This window comes from Idiotropiscis lumnitzeri, chromosome 4 (assembly GCF_059441095.1).
Source record: "Idiotropiscis lumnitzeri isolate Australia: NSW breed Sydney's pygmy pipehorse chromosome 4, RoL_Ilum_1.0, whole genome shotgun sequence".
Lineage (NCBI taxonomy): Eukaryota > Metazoa > Chordata > Actinopteri > Syngnathiformes > Syngnathidae > Idiotropiscis > Idiotropiscis lumnitzeri.
In genome coordinates, this window is record NC_142394.1 from 16,048,795 (window position 1) to 16,067,905 (window position 19,111).

At 38.0% G+C, this 19,111-nt stretch overlaps 2 protein-coding genes across 8 annotated transcripts in view; one reads left to right on the top strand and one right to left on the bottom strand.

The window, feature by feature from the left end:
- Positions 1–16,500, top strand: part of macrod1 (mono-ADP ribosylhydrolase 1) — a 158,556-nt gene extending 142,056 nt beyond the window's left edge. For 2 of the 5 annotated variants that reach the window (XM_088293967.1, XM_088293964.1), the window contains one exon: positions 2,227–2,533. In XM_088293967.1, coding sequence (XP_088150093.1) covers position 2,227 — 1 coding nt within the window. In that variant the 3' untranslated portion in view covers positions 2,228–2,533. Of the gene's footprint in view, positions 1–1,518; positions 1,553–2,226; positions 2,534–16,357 lie in introns of those variants that run through there. The other 3 variants (XM_088293969.1, XM_088293965.1, XM_088293966.1) reach the window with 3 other exon arrangements.
- ccdc88b (coiled-coil and HOOK domain protein 88B) overlaps positions 15,627–19,111 on the bottom strand; it is a 50,607-nt gene continuing 47,122 nt past the window's right edge. For 2 of the 3 annotated variants that reach the window (XM_088293955.1, XM_088293954.1), the window contains exons 26-27: positions 16,337–16,678; positions 15,627–16,252 (exon numbers count right to left, since the gene is read on the bottom strand). In XM_088293955.1, coding sequence (XP_088150081.1) covers positions 16,227–16,252; positions 16,337–16,678 — 368 coding nt within the window. In that variant the 3' untranslated portion in view covers positions 15,627–16,226. Of the gene's footprint in view, positions 16,270–16,336; positions 16,679–19,111 lie in introns of all 3 variants that reach the window. The other variant, XM_088293956.1, reaches the window with a different exon arrangement.

Here is a 19,111-nt window from a genome sequence, read left to right on the forward strand (position 1 = left end):
TCACAGCAGCTTCAATTCAGGTACAACTTGTAACAGCATGTGTCGCTCAGACGCAATCTGTTTGAACTTGGCCATTAACCTCAGAGGACCATGTCATATTTATGAAACGCAAATTGTTTTGGGAGTGTCCACTAATCACAGCTACACCAGTATAAAATAACAAGTACTTGACTTGTTTATAATCCTTTTTTTTTTATTATGGGTTAGTTTTCATTTTATTTTGACTTTGTTTTTTGTCTTTTTCATTGAGGTTTAATTGTTATATTTTTTTAAACTTTTTTCAATTTTTTGTTTATTATTTTGTGAGTTTACGTCAGTGCTTCTGAAATAGTGGGGTGGGCCCCCCTGAGGGGGCGTGCGTGACCCTTGGGAACGTGCTTTTTTTCCGTCGTACTACATTAAAGTGTAATTGCACACCCAATCCAGTAGTTGGCAGTGGCGCTCTCCTTGCCCATTGAGCGCAGAGAGTATTATATATCTCTGTGAAGGTTTGTTTTGCAACGAAATTGTTATTTATAGTTGCGGCATAGAGTGGGGGGCGTGAATTGTTTCCTTCTTGCTTTGGGGGGGTAATGAAGTAATTATTTCAGTCCTAGCAGAACAGGACTAACGACAAGAATTCTTTACTAATGCTGCAGACAAAAAAAAACACGGTAGCCAGTCTTGTTGAAAACCAATTCATTGAAGCACGACTGGCACGTAAATCAAAGCAGGTGTGTTCAATTTTACATTAAAGACCAACTCTTTTTTTTTTCTTTTTCTTCCCCGTGGCCACTCAGTCAATGCAGCCAATAGAGAGCTGCCTCTGGGGTTAGATCGCACGCAGCGTGGGTCACACTTCAGGTTGATACATCACACCGTGTGTCCCATATGCAGTATGTCTAAAAAGTCTACACACCCTTGTTCAAATGCCAGGTTTTTGTGAGGTCATTTCGACCTCATCAGAGCAAAATAACAACATTCTTAAGACTGTGTTCAGAATTAACCCTGCTGCCATTGAAAGTGCCTTTGATTCAGCCCAATCAGTTCAGCTGCTCAAGTAGACTTTTTTGGGGACATTTTTTGCTTCGTAACAGAAGCCGAAACGGTTTGTGCGCACATTGGCTGGTATTTTCAACTGTTCATAATTCCCTGCATGCTTCACTGTTGGTGTGGCGCTCTTTAACTTTGGTTTCACACATTTTCAACGTGTGTGCGGGATTTTCTTTTTAGTTCTTCAGATGGAACTGGTGCTAAAACAGTTTAAAGTAGCAGTCTAGTCTGACTTTCAGACTTCTGATAGAAATTGAAAGGCTGTGTAGGTTTTTTTAATCCACTTTACATTATGATCAACACTTCAACTGATAAACCAAAAATTTTATTTGAAAATGTCAAAAGCTGAGACATTCTTTGTGCCTGTCTCAGGTTGAAGCACAGGAGAATCCGATTTTCCTGACAAAAAAAAAAAATTCATTAAATCCTTTGCGCTGGAAACCAACATGTGGTCGAGAGCTTTATTATTCGTGTATCTGTTTGCAGACAAACACGGCAGTTAACAGAGAAGGCAGGAAGGCTTTTCTCTCTCTTTGTACTTTTACTGAGCTGTTGCCTGGCAACAAGTGGAGACTCCAGGAAATCACCGTCTGCTTCATTAACTCCACATAAACACAAGGTTTTAAATGGTCTGTTTTTATTTTTGAACAGAATAAACCGAAGTGTTAGCATGTTTATTCTTAATGAAGCAGAGCAGATTTAGCTAAGCAAAATGTTATATTGCCAAACTCCCTAATAAGGAAGAGATAAATGTTTGAAGTTTAAAGCTCCTTCTGACTGGAATAATTTAGCATACCTGCGAATGTCTGCTGCCATTACCTCATTTCTTTTGTATAATTTATCATTTATATTTTTTTAATAATTTATTGCCTTCTTATTAAATCAGATCTGGTGACACAACACCAATGTCACGAGTTTCCGATGTTCATGTGTGTATATGAACACAAACAAACAAATAAATATGCACAGAAAATCAAAGTTACAATTTGAAGGTGAAAGTTCAAAATGTGGCCGGTGACCTAAAGGCCGCTGTTTGGAGTTGACGTTGCGCAATCAGCGTCTGACAAATGCTGTGTGTTTGCAGTGTTTACTCATGATTCCATTTCACGTCTGCACGATTAACAAATCATCCTAATCCTGATAATGAATTCTCAATTTCTCTTTTTTTTACAAATTTTAATTTCTGATTTGCAGAACCCACAGAGACCCCATTGATGAGCAAACTGTGACCTCCTCCTTCCTCTTTCGCTATGTAGGCAGATGAAGACCTCAAGCAGAGGGTAGATGAGTCATAAGTAGTGGATTACTTTTCCTTTTCTTTTTTTTAACCCCCTCTGCATGTGGAACATTTTTTGTGCTATTCCGTCTCATATTTGAGCTTAAGACTAAAGAAGTCACCATTGTAGCGTTTGTCATCATCAGCATGCACTCGTCTGTAATTTAGTAGATCAATATGATTGCGCACACGCATACGAAAGCTTATTAAAGCTATTCACACAAACTCCTTGTGTATGAATTGATTATTTCTCAGCGTGTGATGCAGGTCATTGGACCTCCAATGAAAAGAGTTTCTCTTTTCTTTTGTAGAGTGGGGGAGGAATAAAAACAAATTAATTTCAATGTTTTACCTTGAATATATTAATGCTGAGAATGAGAAGCTAATTGTTCTGATATCAAACCACATTTGCGCAAAATGTTGTACAACTGCTGTTGTTGATACACATTCAGGTTACCTTTTTTGTGGCCGCTCTTGGCAGTAGACAGTCTGTAGTTTTGTTTCTGTTTTTGCTTTTCATGCTTAAAGGGAAAGTCTTGGAAAAAAGGTCTTTAAATAAATATGTTGTATACTCCCCCACTAGTCTAAACATTTTGATTAATATTTCGTTTGTGGAATATGAATAAACATACTCGTTTCTTTTTTTTTTTTATCCGTGTCAGGAGTCAACCAATCAAAATGACTTAGCTTGTGAAAGTCACCTGACCAAGCCCAGAAAACAGGTGTGCCGCGATTGGGTGTTACCCGAGACCTTAGGCACTGGGATGTCATTTTCAGTCGACAGTAAGTGGGCGGTGCAAGGCAAAATGGCCGCCCCAAAATAAAGAAAAAATTTGACTTGACTTCCCCTTTAAATTTTGTCGCTCTCAGTGTCTGTTTGCACAATGCAGCGGTTGTAAAACAACCTAAAAAAAAAGATATTTATTTTTCCTTTATTGCTAATACATCATCAGCATCACCTTCTTAAATTAATTTCTAATTGTTTTCAATGATCAGCAAAGGATCTCTCCTTCATTTGCGCCAATGGAGTGCAGTATGCTATTAAACAGCTCTTTTGGAAACTTTGAACATTTTTTGATTCAAAGCAATAAATAGAAATGATTAAAGTAATGAATGCACTTTTTATGGGCTTTTGGTTGAGCCCAAAGGTACAGCTTAATGTAAACAGTATATTATTGATACATTTTAAGAGCTGAAGTTGAAAATGACAAAATCAGACAAAAATCCCACCCCTTGGGAACTTGCATTACATTTGCATGAACGCAGATGAAATGGTTCAAAAGCAGAAAGGGAGGCAGACACAAATAGCCCGCATAGAGCCCAAAGCTGAATATGCAAAGTAAAATTGCTACATTTGAAATAGTCTGCTCACTTTTCCCCTGGTACTGAATAGAATTTCATTTTATTCTTCTCATTTTGTTTCTATATCAGTGATGTTGAAATATTTGACAAAATATTGTTGAAGATTATTAGAAGGATTTTTTTGTAGCTGTCTCAGAAGAATTCTTCTCTCACAACTACTCTGATTATTTTATTATTTGTATCTACATTATTGATCTTTTTTTTTTTTTGGCTTGTTGCCATTTCACTGCCACATGCACTCTGCTCAGGTGCTCTCATGTTCCGCCTCCCCGCAGTACATCTGTAGAAGCGTCTCATTGTTTGCAGCAGGATGTGACACATGTGATGAGTGTTCAGCGGGCAGCCGCTTCACCACTATCATCCGCCAACAAGCGTACTTATTGATCCAAACAATGCGATTCGGTAGCTCAGGCCCACAGAGGTGTTCTGTCTCGGGGTGAAGCCCTCGCATAGGAATAAAAAAAAATCATACAAGCGGACATTGTGTAAGAAAAGCCCTTTTTCTGTAAAAGCATCATTTGTCTCAAAGGGATTTTGAGCTCGTTGATTGTTCTCCCTGCCTGAACCTGCGCTTCCTCCTCCTCTTTTTCCTCCTTTCCCCTTTTTTCTTGCATTACAGCAGAGTGGAAAAATAAACAGATGGAGGAGAGAGGGAGGACGTAGTTCAAACTGAGAGGCAGGAAAAAAGGAAGGGATGAGAGGATGCAAAGCCGGCGGGAAAATGAAGGGAGTAGCGGGATGGCGAGAGCCTGATGAACTCATCTAAGGGGACTCTGGTTTTTTTTTTTTTTTTTTTTTTAATAAGCAGCAGACTGTGAAGCTAATCTCCAACCAGTCAATCTGAATAATGAGCACTAGAGAGGAGGGGAGAGAGAGACAGGATGGGAGGATAAAAAGAAAAGGAGTCTCATTATCCCGCCACCAATTTTCATCACTGTCCTGTCCGTAATCTCTGTCTCTCCGGCTTTCTATTCCTCCCTTTTCCTTGACACATGAGGAGCAATTATGCCAAGTGTTTGGCTAACTAGAAGGCTCGGAGGCTCTGTCGTATTCCACCAGCGCTCTGTGGGGGATGAAAAATGACTGACAGCCATCTTGCTGTTTAATGGGGAATGATTACCGCCATCAAAAGGTGTATTTTTACCTAATTTAGTTAGAGTCTATCGGCAAAGACATTTAGCTGTACTGAACAAATACATTTATGGAATAGAGTGTTCGCCCCGATTATCATGATTTGCACCTCGCCAAGTTGGCCAATTTTTGGGCTACCTTATTCTTTGTTATAAGCAAAAACAAGCCATTTTCGCCATATTCTGGCAATTAAGAATGTATTTTACAATTTATTCTATCAAGTGTTTTTTTTTCCTGTGGAGTATGGACGTAAGTAGCATCAATTTGGTGGAATGGTCACTATGCCATCTCTCTGAAATTCAGTTATTTCAGTTTACTCATGCAAAAATTGACTTAATGTGGATTCTGTGCCAGTTTTGGTGAACGCAGTGCTATTATTTAGTTTTATGTATGGCAACAGGTGGCTACACAAGTTAATTGTACCTTCCATCATCTATCTAGCTATCCATCCATTAATGGAAGAGAATTTCATTGATTTGCCTGTCACGATGCTGCTAGCGATGTTCTTTATGATTGTTGGTGTTATCTGTTATGACCTCAGAAAAAATATCAAATGTGGGGAAAAGATCACTGACTGGACATACGGTCAAACGACTCAAAGATAAATTGACTGCATGTTGATTGTTTTATACAGTCTTGATCACATTTTTGGGCAATCAGTTGCAAAAATCAATTTCTCTGTCAATCTCATCAGAACAAGTTGCGCGCAACCTCGGTGCAAAATATGTGCAGTGTATTTAAATCCACCCTTTTGACTTGAAAAATTGTTTACCTCCTTTGTGGTATCAATCATTATCGTTCATGAAAACTAACGAAATAACAAAAATGAAATTGAAAAAAACATTTCCGTCAGTTAAATCAAGTAAAACTAAAATTGCTTCAAAAAAAAAAAAATCTAATAGAAAAAAAAAAAACAGTGAGAATATCCTTTGTTTTTGTCTTTGTTAATTAATATCATACATGAACTTTCAGGGTTGATTTGAAATTTTTTTTATGATGGTATTGTGGTACATCCCTACATAAGCAACAAGGTCAAATTTGTTTGAGAATTTTACGTAATACTTTGTGACTTTTTTTTTTATTGTGCACTCGACAAAACTGTATAGTGATGGGGGGGACTAAAGCTAATTCTAAAACTACGAAAAACTTAACTAAAATGAAAATCACTAGAATGAAAATCCATAACTACTATACTAGCATGAGGCAGCTTTTTGATTTCCCAGGTTTGACTGTTCCCCATTTCCCAAAGATGATGAAAAGTTAATGAGCTAACGCTCCTAACTTGATGTTTTTCCAGTTCTTCCACAGTCACTACAAAAAAGTGTTGCGTCATGCAGTAATACGCTTCACAAACTTGGCTGGTGATAATCCCGTTTTAATAAACAAAACGTTAACAGTGTTTATGACGCTTTTTACGCCCATACTTTATTTTGAATTTATTGTCAATGTTGATTCAACAGTTTGATTGTTGAGAGAAAAAAAATCCCTCTGTGGATTGCAAAGCTTCAATTTTCAAGACCACATTGTTATTGTTTGGAAAGCCCTTGAGTTTCTGCACTCTAAAATGATTGCCGCTGTCGCTATTTCTTCACGACAAAAAGCTCAGACTATCAAACTGAACAGTTTGCTTGCATGATAAATGTTATAGACAGTGGACATAAGTCTACACACCCCTTAAAAAAACTTTTTCCACCGTTAATTTGACCTCTAAACGAAAGAATTCAAATGAATTATTTTCAAGAGATCCTAGTTCCAGTTGAGGACAATAGTATGATTTTTTTTTTTTGTATTTGTTTATAAACAAATCAGCGAAACTAATTTGTGTACAGATTGGTATTGTTGCCAAATGTTCAAAACCGGTCTTATCTATAATTGGCAGTAAAGAATGACTTTTTAATTTGTCACTTGGTCCGTTTTACGCTACACTTTTGTGGGTGTGTGTGTGTGTGTGTGTGTGTGTGTGTGTGTGTAACACTGAAGTTAGAGGGTATGATTACTTTTGCCACCTCTGACAATAATACTGTCGATGACAGTTAGACAGTCCGAGCTGTCAGCTGTGTTCTAGCAGACCTTTAGCGCCTTCGTGACACCTTCACTTGACCAGACTCCGCAGCTCTGGAACTGTTTATTCCCCAAGGCCCGCTCACACATTGACGCTTACTGCTCCTGATAGTCACACGTTCCAAGTGGCAAACTGACTGGCCTCCATGTCGATAAAATTATTTTTATTATAGATTTAGGTAAGAAATGGCTTTCTGAAAAGTGCTAAAATTGCTAAACTCAATAAAGCTGAATTTTCCCTGTTTTTCTCCAATATTCATATTTATTCAAAACAATACAACTTTATTATTGTAGCGGATTTCATAACATTCGCAGTTGTAATATTTATTGAGGTGTTACCTAAATGAATAAATAATCTTATTTTTAATGATTTTCATTTGTGAATACAATTTAATATTCACAATATACAGTGCACGGATTTTTATTATTTAAAAAAAAAAATGTAAAAGCTGAAATACACTTTTAAATAGGTCCACACAATAACTTCGTTATGTGAATTGCTTAAGAATAAAAAATATTGTTTTGTTGTGATGATTTGGGTATATGGGTTGCATCTAATGAGATGCAATACGTTCACAAAAAAAAATAAATGCCTCCGCAAAGGTAATCACATCAATAGTGTAGAGCAAGTGTCACCAACCTTTTTGAAGCTGAGAGCTACTTAGTACAAAGGGATAGATGCATTTTTGATAAACACTTTTAAAATAACATCAGAATTTGCACAAATTATTTTTTATCACGTCATTATTCTATTGGTCGACACAAAAATGTATGCTTCGAAACGGGGGTGGGGAGGCGATTACCAAAGTGACTATTGGAATAATCGTTAGGATAATCAATTCTAAAAAGATTTGTTTGTGACCACTCTAGTTATTGAGAATTAATGACGTTTATTTTTTTGAAGACGCTGATTGTTTTAATGATTTATCACAATAATTAGGAAACAGATGACTAACAATATGTAACACTTTGTTCTTATCAATTGCGTCCATTGTTTCAATGATCACTTATACAACAGTCCTAGAAAATCACAATCACCCATCACTGGTGTGCTATTTTTGGAAAAGGCCCCACACTGGTTGCACCTCAATATAGTGTATCAATATTTTTTAATTCACCTGGGTTTTTACTAATGTGGTTGGAGTAGTGGCTCTACATTCACATACTGCTGCTTGTAATATTTTGCTAAAATATTTCGGGCAGAAATATGAGGAAAAACAGCAGCGTTCCCTCGGCGAGGATGAAATGTGAGGGTGCGACGGTTGATGTGTATGGATGAGAGGACGATGGAGTGAGGAGACTGATGTTTGTTTACGCGGGAGGAGGTGGAGTCGGCCGAGCCAGTAAACTGCTAGTGAAATGAAAATGGCTCTTTAGCAGAATCCAGGACACTTGGGCTGGGCTGGATCAATGTCTCTGATTTATTGTCTGAAAGCCTGTCAGTGGGAAAGAGCGGCGACGGGAGGAGGGGGGTAAAGGGTGCGTGGGGGATGAGTGGACAAAGAGGAGTTTGGAGGTGGACGAGTCCTTTAATGGAAGGAGGGAAGGGGAAAGGGACGGATGACGAGGGAGTGACACGCCGAGGAGGTAAAAATCAGTGAGATTGCTCTTCAAGTCCTCTAGAATCAATGTGTCCGGGGCATGGGACAGGGGGGAGGGGCAATCCTATTTTGCTCTGGGGGAATGGGTGCAGCATTTTAGGCCAAAATCAATAGCAGACACACGATGCTTGACTTTTGTCCACAGGCCGTCTGCTTTGACAGACAGCATGGAGGCAGCGCAAGATCCTTAAACTGACCTGCTTCAGAGAAGGTTTAGTGTTCCTCCGAGTGGCGACACGTATGCTTACGTTTGTTGTCAGACGTGCAGATTCAAATCCCCGCTACTCTGAGAATTGTACACTGTTTATTTAGAAGAAGTATATTCTCTATGGAGTAAAATGTACTCTCCGAAATTTACTGTGGACTTTGTCTAAATAGGTCAGTTACTTTTACAACGTCCACTTATGATGACACAACATTAAAAAGATCTACAGTGAACTCTAACCCTATTTGCGAAGGTGAGGGATCGACAGCTGCCGCAATTCACCTAAAACCGAGAGACTCATAAAGCACCAATGGCGTGCTTCTCGAATGTCAACACTCATGAACCCACGTTATGTTCGTAAAAAGGTATATTTTGGGTTTAAAGCCGACCCAAACAAACTCGGGCTCATCAACAGCATTGGCTAGCAAAATTAAAAGGGGAAATAAAGTAAAAAAAAAAATTTTTTTTGGACTAATATGTTCTATATGCTCCCACTGGTCTGAACCAGGTTTAAATAGTTCCGAATTTTTCATTATTATTATTTTATTTTATTTTTATTTATTACAATTATTTTTTATTTATTTAAATTAGTTTTTAGAATAAGTTTTTTTGTTTTCATTTTTTTTTTTTCAAAAAGTGCTTTGTTTCAGTTTTGTTTATATAAAATTTTATTATATTAGCGTTAGTTTTTCTTTTTGCAAAAAAGGTCACTAAGTATTGTGTAATAAGTTGAACTACAATTTTCAAATTACTGTTTGACCTTTCTCCTTTACGGACTATATAGATATAAAATTTTATTGACAAAGATGAAAATCGGAGGACATTTTTGCCAAAGTGACGGAAGGTCTTATAAATCTTTTATAAAAAGCCTTCAACTATAATGACCTTGATGTGAACATGATACTCTGATCAATATTGTATTTCTGAAATAAGAATTAAATGGAATAATTCAACAACTTGCAGACGGCGCCATTTGGGAGAAAACATCATCAGTCGGAAATCGAAATGGGTGAATTGATGTCACGACTACGGCAGCTTGGGAGTAAGCATTAAATGAAGTTTGAAAAGGGAAAAAAAAATGAGCCTCTGCCGAGCGCCTTGGGCAAATCAACAAGGCAGTTGAACTGTTAGCTACTAGCTGCTAACGGCGATGACAGATGTTGCGTTGCATTTGACTGATGCGTAGCTTGTTGTTGCTGAACGTAACCAACTCTGTCGGGTTTTATCAGCAAATAAGGAGGGCAAGAAGCTGAAAGACTTCGCCAACTTTGAGCACATGATGATGTAAATATGGCGACCCCGTAGGCGAGTAGACACGGTGATTTCAACATTCTTTATTTATTTGAATAAATACTTGACTCTTTAGTAATGCCAGCAAAATCTGATGTGACATCACAAATTCTGCAAAGACGCAATTTCACAAATGCCAAACCACAAAAATGTGGAGTAGGAGAAGTCAACAGGGAACATATTCGGAGATGCCAGGTATTATTTTAATATTTACATTTTGTTTTATGTTGTCAGCTTCAAGAATTACACTGAACAACAGTGAATTTAATCAGAGACGACATTCCGTTTCCATAAGCATATTCAAAACAGATTTAATGAAATTACCAATGATTATATATATAAAAAAACCATATATATGATTATTTCTTTATTTGAGTAATTATTTCATGGTCCCGTGTTGCAGTTTTTCATGAATTTATTTTATCTGTCAAACTCGCCCATCAAAGTTAGTGGGCGTGGCTAAACACTGCTGAACTCAAATCTTGTCTTAGCCATTGCCTTGGCCTAAAGTGGTTGCAAACATGGCAGCTACGACGATGGAGGATGGCATGAATCAATTATTGTGGAATTGATTTGCCTTGATTTGATGAGCAGTGCAACCAATCAGGTGTTCCAACCCGCCCACCAAACTTTGGCTAAAATGAATTCATGAAACACCCCACGTGGGACAATGAATTAATTAATTAAATACAGAAATAATGAGATATTATTTTTCACATATGATTATTGGTAACATAATGAATTAATGATACATTGATTTATTTAATTGCGTATTTAATTAACAAATAAAACAATTTAATGACACATTTGTTTCATTATTTAATGGTGCGTTTATTTAAAGGAAAGTGATTTCCTGTTCCGTCGGCCACTGATTTGTCATTCATACAGCTTAGTGGGCTTGAATGGCGAACACTTTTCTATGAGTTACTCTAAATGAGCCCCAAGAATTAAAAAAAAAAAAAAAAAGTGTCGGCAAGATCATTATGTGCTAAGTTTCTTTTATTTTGTGAAGTTAAAATTAACCATTAATGATTACTTTTCTCTGGTCAGAGCCATTTTTTTCCCCTGTGGAAAATGGTACAACAGAATTAACTTGTAAGTTAAATGTATTTATCTGATTTATTTAATTCCATATTTAATGAATGACTGAAGCAATTAATTAATTAGCAACATTTTTTTTAAACATTTCACGGTGTATTTATTTATTTAATTTTGGCACTTTTAGTTCTCCATATTTTGCAAGCTACGTATTTTTTGGAGGCGTTGCTTGGTGTAACATGTTTGCGATCCTATTCGATCTTGGTTATTTCTTGCCATTGCGGAGTCAAGACGTGGGTCTGGTCCCCTGATTGGTCGCTGCCCTTTGTTCCGCAGGTGCGGCTTAAAGGCCATCATCACTTTGCATTGTTATATGTAACGAAATAAAGCAGCTGTAGTCATCCCGCTTGCATGGATACTTGCGTGCATGTGAGTGCCTCTCAGGAGGTTTTTGTTGTTCCAGCACAACAAGCAGGGACATCGCGACGTGAGTGTTTTGGCGTACCCTTGGGACGCGGTGAGTCGAGGTGGAAGTGGCGGTAGGAGGGGCTGTTTTATTTTTATTTTGAGTGTTTAATGTATTAAAAGGGACCGAGGTAATGAATTATAGTCTTTAATGCAAAAAACGATCGATACCTCCGAGGGAATAAATCAGCTTTTTACTGAGTGCGTCAAAGCCCCTTAATACACTCGGGGAGAGCAAGGAGGGCGGGTGTGGCGGGGCTGGGGTGCGGCGGATGGAGAGATGGATGGAGATGGGGTGAGGGAAGAAGAAGTTATGGATGCACAAGATCACCTCATTGAGTAAAAGCCCGCTGAGAGCTGAGGGATTGTGACGGTTTTGTGAAGAGGCGAGGTCACGGGGTCACTTGTTGTTTTCCCTCCGACCTTCCTTCTGCCGCCCTGAGCGAAATATCATTAATTGGATTTACCTCGCCACACCTCCATCAAAGACCACCTCGCTTGTCTCCCGCCTCCCAAAGTGGCGTCGACAACCAACTATGAATTACAACTTTTTGTCCATCCCAGTGACGTGCGCTGACTTGCAAATAGAATTGCGAGCCGTTATTGTCATAGTATGGCGCAGATGCAAGGAAACGAGCCAGACTGCAAAGACACGGGCGACTTAACAAACATCCAATGCGGCTCCGAGTATTTACGATGCCTAGCCTGCTCAGTTAGCGGGCTAAGTGGCCCAAGTGAGGTTTTTGCTCAGCAGAGGCCCTTTAGTGAGACACGGTCATTAAAATGTGATGGCTCAGGAAAGGACGGAGGCTAAGGGGGCAGAGGGGAATAATGAGGACGACCAAAACATGGAGAAGTTTGCTTGGAAAAGTGATATCGGCCAATCATGTTACAGCCCTCGGCTTCTCTGTAATGAAGCGAGCGGCGGCGCGTCTTCAGATCCGCACTGCGATGTCAACCGGGGCACACATCCATCATTCATCCCTTTAGGAATTGAGAAGCAACAGTGGCATCTAATCGCTCATTTTAGTTGTTGTTCAGTTTTTAACTTCCTCTATTTACTTTCTCCCAGGCTTTTTTTTTTGAATAATTTCTTTCTTGTCTTATTGCTTGAGCGAAGAGCGTTGGCTGAATAAACAAAGGTCAAAGTGAAAATTGATCATCTCCCTCCTCCTCCTCCTCCTCCTCACAACAGCCGGCGGTCGTGAGGAACTTCTTGACACACTGCGAGGAATTTGAAATTGGAATACTGCGAAGGCGGGCGGGCACAGCTTTGGCTGTACTTGTTGCCTCACGCTCAAAACAAAGCTCAGCGTGACTGACAGAAGCATTAACTTTCTGCAGCTTTGTCCTGCCTCAGTCAGTTGAAGAAGACTTTTGTTTTTTTGGGGGAATGACGTCAGGTTGTCAACTTCATAATTGATGAGGTGGATTAGCAGTCCATTAGTCATTAGCTGATCAGGATTCTGGGTTGTGCTGTGAGCTATTCGGCTATTCCCTTGTGTCTTCCACAACCAAATGCGCAGACCTTTAAGGAAAAGACAAACAGTGAGATCATTCATCAATCTATTTTAGAAAGCTTTTGTCCTCATTGTGGACCGGAGGTGAGCTAAGGTCTATCGCAGTCAACTTTGGGCCTGGTCGAAAGGGCGAGTCCTTGACCAAACTTGTGACTTAATGTATTCATAAAATGGAACCTCGATTTAACAGCATGGGGGGAAAGGTCATCCATTAGAGACGATTTGGTCATCGTGTTCAAGTACTTTTTTTTCGTGGCCTAAAAACAGCCAATACAATTATGAAAAAAAAAAATATGAATCCTGATTATTTTAGTAATAATTGAAATCAGCATTATTATTTTTTGGGGGTACAAAACAAAAAAATGGAAGCAAAATTAAGACAAATAATTTGTATTTTATCTTAAATTTAAAAAAATAAGGTACAAATGTATAAATTCGAGTACAGTTTCCTTGTATAAAAAATATAATTATTTATTATGTATAAAGTGCATTGGCGTTTAATTGCTATGCACCTCTACATTTTCATAGAACTGTTAAATAATTAAAAGAACGGTCAAGTTTTGAACTCAAGTCTATGAACCTGACTCATTATAGTATAAAACATTGTATAATGAGTACTATTTGAACAATATACACATACTGCATACAATAATAGTTTTTTACAATTATGCCAATTTTGTAATCGTTGAGTGTAATAATTGTAATCATAATTCAATTTCGATTAATTGCACAGCCCTACAATACAGCTTGATTTAGAAAGCACATTTCATACGTGAGGCAACTCAATGCGCTTGGCAAAAGCACAACACTTAAAAACATTTACAAGCAAAGGAATTAAAGACGTTTAAAATCCTAAATAAAGAAATAAATTATTCATAATTAAATATTTAAATAGCGTACAATCAAATGGATTTTAGAAATGTTTAAAATACTTTAATACAAGGTAAGGGGGGCTTACATAATATATATTTTGCTGGTTGCCACCTTATTATCCACAGCCCACAAAGCACATGGTGTCCTTGTTCATTTCAAGAAGCGTTGTGCTTGTATTTGGGACGCTGTCTTCTTCATACTCCTCCTACAAAGCTCATGCGGATGTTGCACGGGATTTTGTTTTTGCTCTCTATATTGTGGTGGAAGCCATCACTAACCTTAGACTGACATGGTTTCCTTTGTACTATGAAGTGTCTGTTAAATTGTGCTTCCACTGTATAACAAATCAATATTCCCCATTAAAATGACTTCAAATGCTATTAAATCTGTCCCGGCCCAAAAAGCACCGCAATGATTTTTGTTGCATTTTCAATAAGACAAATAGCCTTGTATTGATATAAGATATAAGTGGGTTTGTAAAGTGACATTACAATTGTGATTAATGTAGTATTTATGTGTTGGATGTACACCTTTAAGCGGCGTGACCTAGTGAATGAGTGCTAGTTGAGCGTGTAAGCTTCTGGCCATGAGTTGTGGCCGACAGCAGAGCAGAGTCTTCTTATCCATTTTGAGTGCTGTCTTCATCCCATCGTGAGAAAACGAGACTTCTGTCTTTGGGAACTGCTCCTTCCCATGTACAGTTCCATAATACCCCCCCCCCCCCCGCCCCATCTGTCTGAGTGTCAGCTCTGCACTGGAACCATTTGGTGCAAGTGAGCCATTAGATCATTTAGCATTAGCCCGCCGACTGGCATTAGAGGAGCCCTAAAGTGAAGCACATGTGAGCCAGATGGCCCAGGTTTCTCCCCCGATTGTCTAACCCGCACACTCAGTTTATAAGATAAAAAAGAAAGAGGTAAGGAGGAGATGTCGACTCCTTTAAAGCTTGGCTGGACACACTTGAATCAAACAGCGCAACCTTTATTCGATGTGTCACTTTCACAGATCTTCATTTCTCCTTGTTTCCGAGTTAATATTGCCCGTTATGGCTAAGCACCGGCGCTCTAATAGGCTTCCGCTTTTTACCTCGAAGTGAGCCAACTTGAGAAGATCAATCAGCTGGAGCAGCCGGGACATTTGAGATAATCCTATAAAGGTTTATTGCGGACGAGATGACGCAGTGCAAGCGCGGCTTAAGTGCACTTGTCTACTCCACTTGAATGCTTTCACTGCTTGGCTTCGCTACGAAAAACCTTGAAGAAAACCAAGATGCCACTTTGAGCACTGAAAGTTCTTCTTCTCTTCATAATGGGCTCTCGTTTGGACAATTAGACATGAAAAGGAAATATTACATCACTAAGAATTTGTTCAGTTAAAATAACAGGATTTTTTTTTTGTCTTTAATCGCAAGACAGTTCGTTAGGGATGCTTGTGCAGTCTACTGACTGATTTCTTTTAGTTGTAGTTTTTGTAGTTAACTTTTATCCAATTATTACACTCAAGGATTATACATTTGGCATAAGAGTAAAAAATTAGTACATTATTATTAATTATCAAATAATATAATAAAATAGTTCTGATTTTACAATGTCTAATATGATAGTGAGTACACTTGAGTTAAAAATGTGATTGCAATTTATAAGTCAAGAACCAGTCAACTCCAATGCATTTTGTTTGTTTATACAAGGAAACATACTCAAATTGATACATTTGCAACTTTTTTTTTTTTTCAATTTTAAGATAAAATTAATTTATTTGGTCTAAATATTGTTTCAATTTTGGGGGGTTTTCCACCCCCAAAAATAATTGTGATTTCAATTATTACTAAAGTAATCGTGATTATTATTTTTTTCCATAATCGAGCTGCACTCGACAATATAAAAATAAATACATTTCAAATGAATCCCGACAGCTCATATTAATAGCAAATTATGTTACTTGAAAGAAATGAAAAAAATCTGATCTAATTCACTATATAGTTCAGATGCATTTTCAGTTCATTTCTGTTTTGTTTTTGTTTTGTTTTTTTAAGCATTTTTATTTGATTTTGTTCATTCATATTTGCTTCTTCCTCTTACAAAATGTTGGGAGTAAAATTGCTGGTAGTATTATACAGATAACCTGGCAACCCATTCCCCTCGAACCTTTAACTGATCATTATGGATACGTTTTTGATAAGTTGATGAAAATGAAAAGTTTCGGTGGGATCATCATTGAATCGAGTTTCCTCAAATTTTATGTTCCAAATACTGAGAATAATGTTTATTTAAAACAGTAAACCTGACAACAAGATTCCTTAAAACAATTGTAAGTGCAATTTATGCAATTGTTAAATCCAAATAGATGGAGTCGTGTGGGTCCAAGAGTCTTTTTCATGTGACATTGCTGGAAAGTTGATCTGTAAAGCAGAGAAGAATTGCATAAATAATGCATAATCTCTGATTTCATCACCTGTTAGTTTTATCTTCCTCCTCCTCCTCACCTCCGTTTGTCTCCTCCTCAGGGCTCTCCTGACTGCTCACTTTGGCCTCCGCTGCTTGCTGGGATGCGCTTGTTCCGCCGCTCTCTCGCTCCCAGAGGACCGTGGAGGTGTTCTGACCGGAAAGCAGGCGGTGGCGAGGCGGGGTCTTCTGGTCGCCCGGACTGAAGGATTGCGAGACTCCGGCGCCACCTCTGGTCAAACCCCAACCGTGACGGGATCCCAGTTTACGACGACCTCCAGAGCCAGCGCGTGGGACCAGATTCGTGGGAGAAGAAATCTCCGGCTCTGTGTGGAGTGGAGCTTTTCTCGAGCTACATGGAGAACCTGGAGCACTGCAAGGATCTGCAAAATGTGAGGACATTTTATTCTGTTACTATATACATAATCATTATTTATCATGCATAAAACATGTTGATCATGGATGACCTCCAGATTTGGGATGCTTTTCAATTCTTCTTAAACATAGAATTCAATGACAAAATATAGTTTAGGGCTCAGGTGTCAAACTCAAGGCGGTGGGGCCAAATTTGAACCGACAATAATTTATATGGCCCTCAACAAAAATGCAAGTATTTTATTCTTCTATGTAAATGGATTGATTCTTCTCATTTTGGCGCATGATATGAACCACAATTGCAATTTTTCTACACTTAGTTCATCATAAATTGTGTATGACTGATTTCAAATTCAATGTGTTGATAATAACAGTTTATTAAAAAAATAAAAAATAAATAAAGATAATGTAAATAATAATATATATATATATATATATATATATATATATATATATATATATATATATATATATATATATATATATCTGCCATGACAAGTGAATCAATGTCACTTCATAGGTTCAAAAAATTGTTTATCTACGACAAATAATGTGTCTTTCTTCATCTATCTATGCCAACAACATATCGTGACAGACTTGCTTTTTGACTTTAAGTTCGCAAGTGTACCATGAGATTTTCTGAAGTAAATTAGGGACCTTGATGCCATAAAGGTTGGAAAACACATTACAATATACAACTGTAATGTGATTATACATTTCCTGTATATGGTTGTCAAAACAGCCCTGAATGGGAAACTCCAACTACAATGTGGTTGACATTCCTGGCCTATGGCGCAGATTACGCCTTTCCCGTAATCTTATTAGGATATATTACATTTCCATACACCCCAATATTACACATTGTATGGACTTGCTGCAAAAGATGCATCCGGTCTTAAAAATATCAAATTCATGCATTTGTCACAACCAGGCAACAGTCTTGCAAATCCGTATAGCAAGGCTGCGGTGCGAAGTCTTCACCATTGTGTAAATCATGCCTTTGTTATGCGGCCGTATGCAAAGACTGCTGGGTGATTTCCCATGATGCACTGAGCTGCCATCGCCTCTCTTCCCTCTGCATATTTGCGCAAACATACCTCAATATTATATATTACGAACTCGGGTGCTGCTGCCACTATTGTTGTTCTTATTCCTATTATTATTAAAGAAGTTGTCCGATTCATTTCAGTCGAGAGGTAAAATCAACATTCTTTATTAAAACCGTTTTATTTACAGTATATAATATGCTCTACATGACTGGTATTGTTTTGAAATCACCTTTTGGTGCGTGGCCTCCATGGAAATCTGTAAGCCGCAAGGTATCGGCTGCAGGAAAGCAAAAATGCCACTTCAAATTATAATTTGAGCATGATTGACCACTATCTGAATATGTTTCTTGCATGTCCTGTGTCAGTGCTTAGATACAGAAAGTTGTTTCCAGATGCTCAGATTTTTTGGGAGGGGTTGGTGGCCTCCCAGATCCTGCCCAACTCAATTCTTATCTTTATGGTGTATCAGGAAACAGAGAAAACATAAATCATCGCAAGGAACGTATTTCGCCAAGACCATTTTAAGGATATTTTCAGCTATGCTAATAAATATTCTTTAGCAGTGGAAGGCACACATTGAAATGTGTTTTCAAAACAAACCTAGTCATAAATAGTATATTCAAAAAAATTCATCGGAAAGAAGATTTGTGCTTTTATATATATATATATATATATATATATATATATATATATATATATATATATATATATATTATATATATATAACACAAATCAGTTGTGCTTTACGTTGTCAGAGACGTTGCTATTTATTATTGTCAAAATAATTAATCCAACCTCGGATCAACATAAACCCATCTGCTCAAAATCCACAGCTCCCCAGCGAATGGGTTAAGAAAACAACCCAGCATTGTTTAGTGCGTAATTTTCCCACTAACAAAATGAGGCGAAACCACCACTGCAATCTACAACGATATGAGAACGGTAACAATACTAATTAGTTCATAGTGTCAATCCAAAATAGCATTATTGATTTCGCAAAGGAACATTTTTTGACACCGCCCTGATCTTAGTTCCCTTTGGACTGAGCAGCCGTACCTAATGCAGCATCGGCTGATCGCAGACGCGTTTGAAAAATGCATTGAACACAATGCTTTCCTTCCTCTCCCTCTTCGTCTTTTGTAGAAGCCCCCCAGAGTCCAGCTCTACTTAAGGAAGTTTCCCCCCCCGTTCCTCTCAAGAGTTTATTCTGCCACTAAGCAAAGTGCTCGCTCATAAGGGGATTGTTAATGAATGTGTGAAGTATTACTAAACCTGCCCAACATGAAAAAATGCCATGTTAAAAATTTCCCACTCTATAATTAAAAGGAGATTGCACTGAATTCAAAATAATTTGCATTTGGTTACTATGCCAGCGATTCAAGCGAGGCGGCT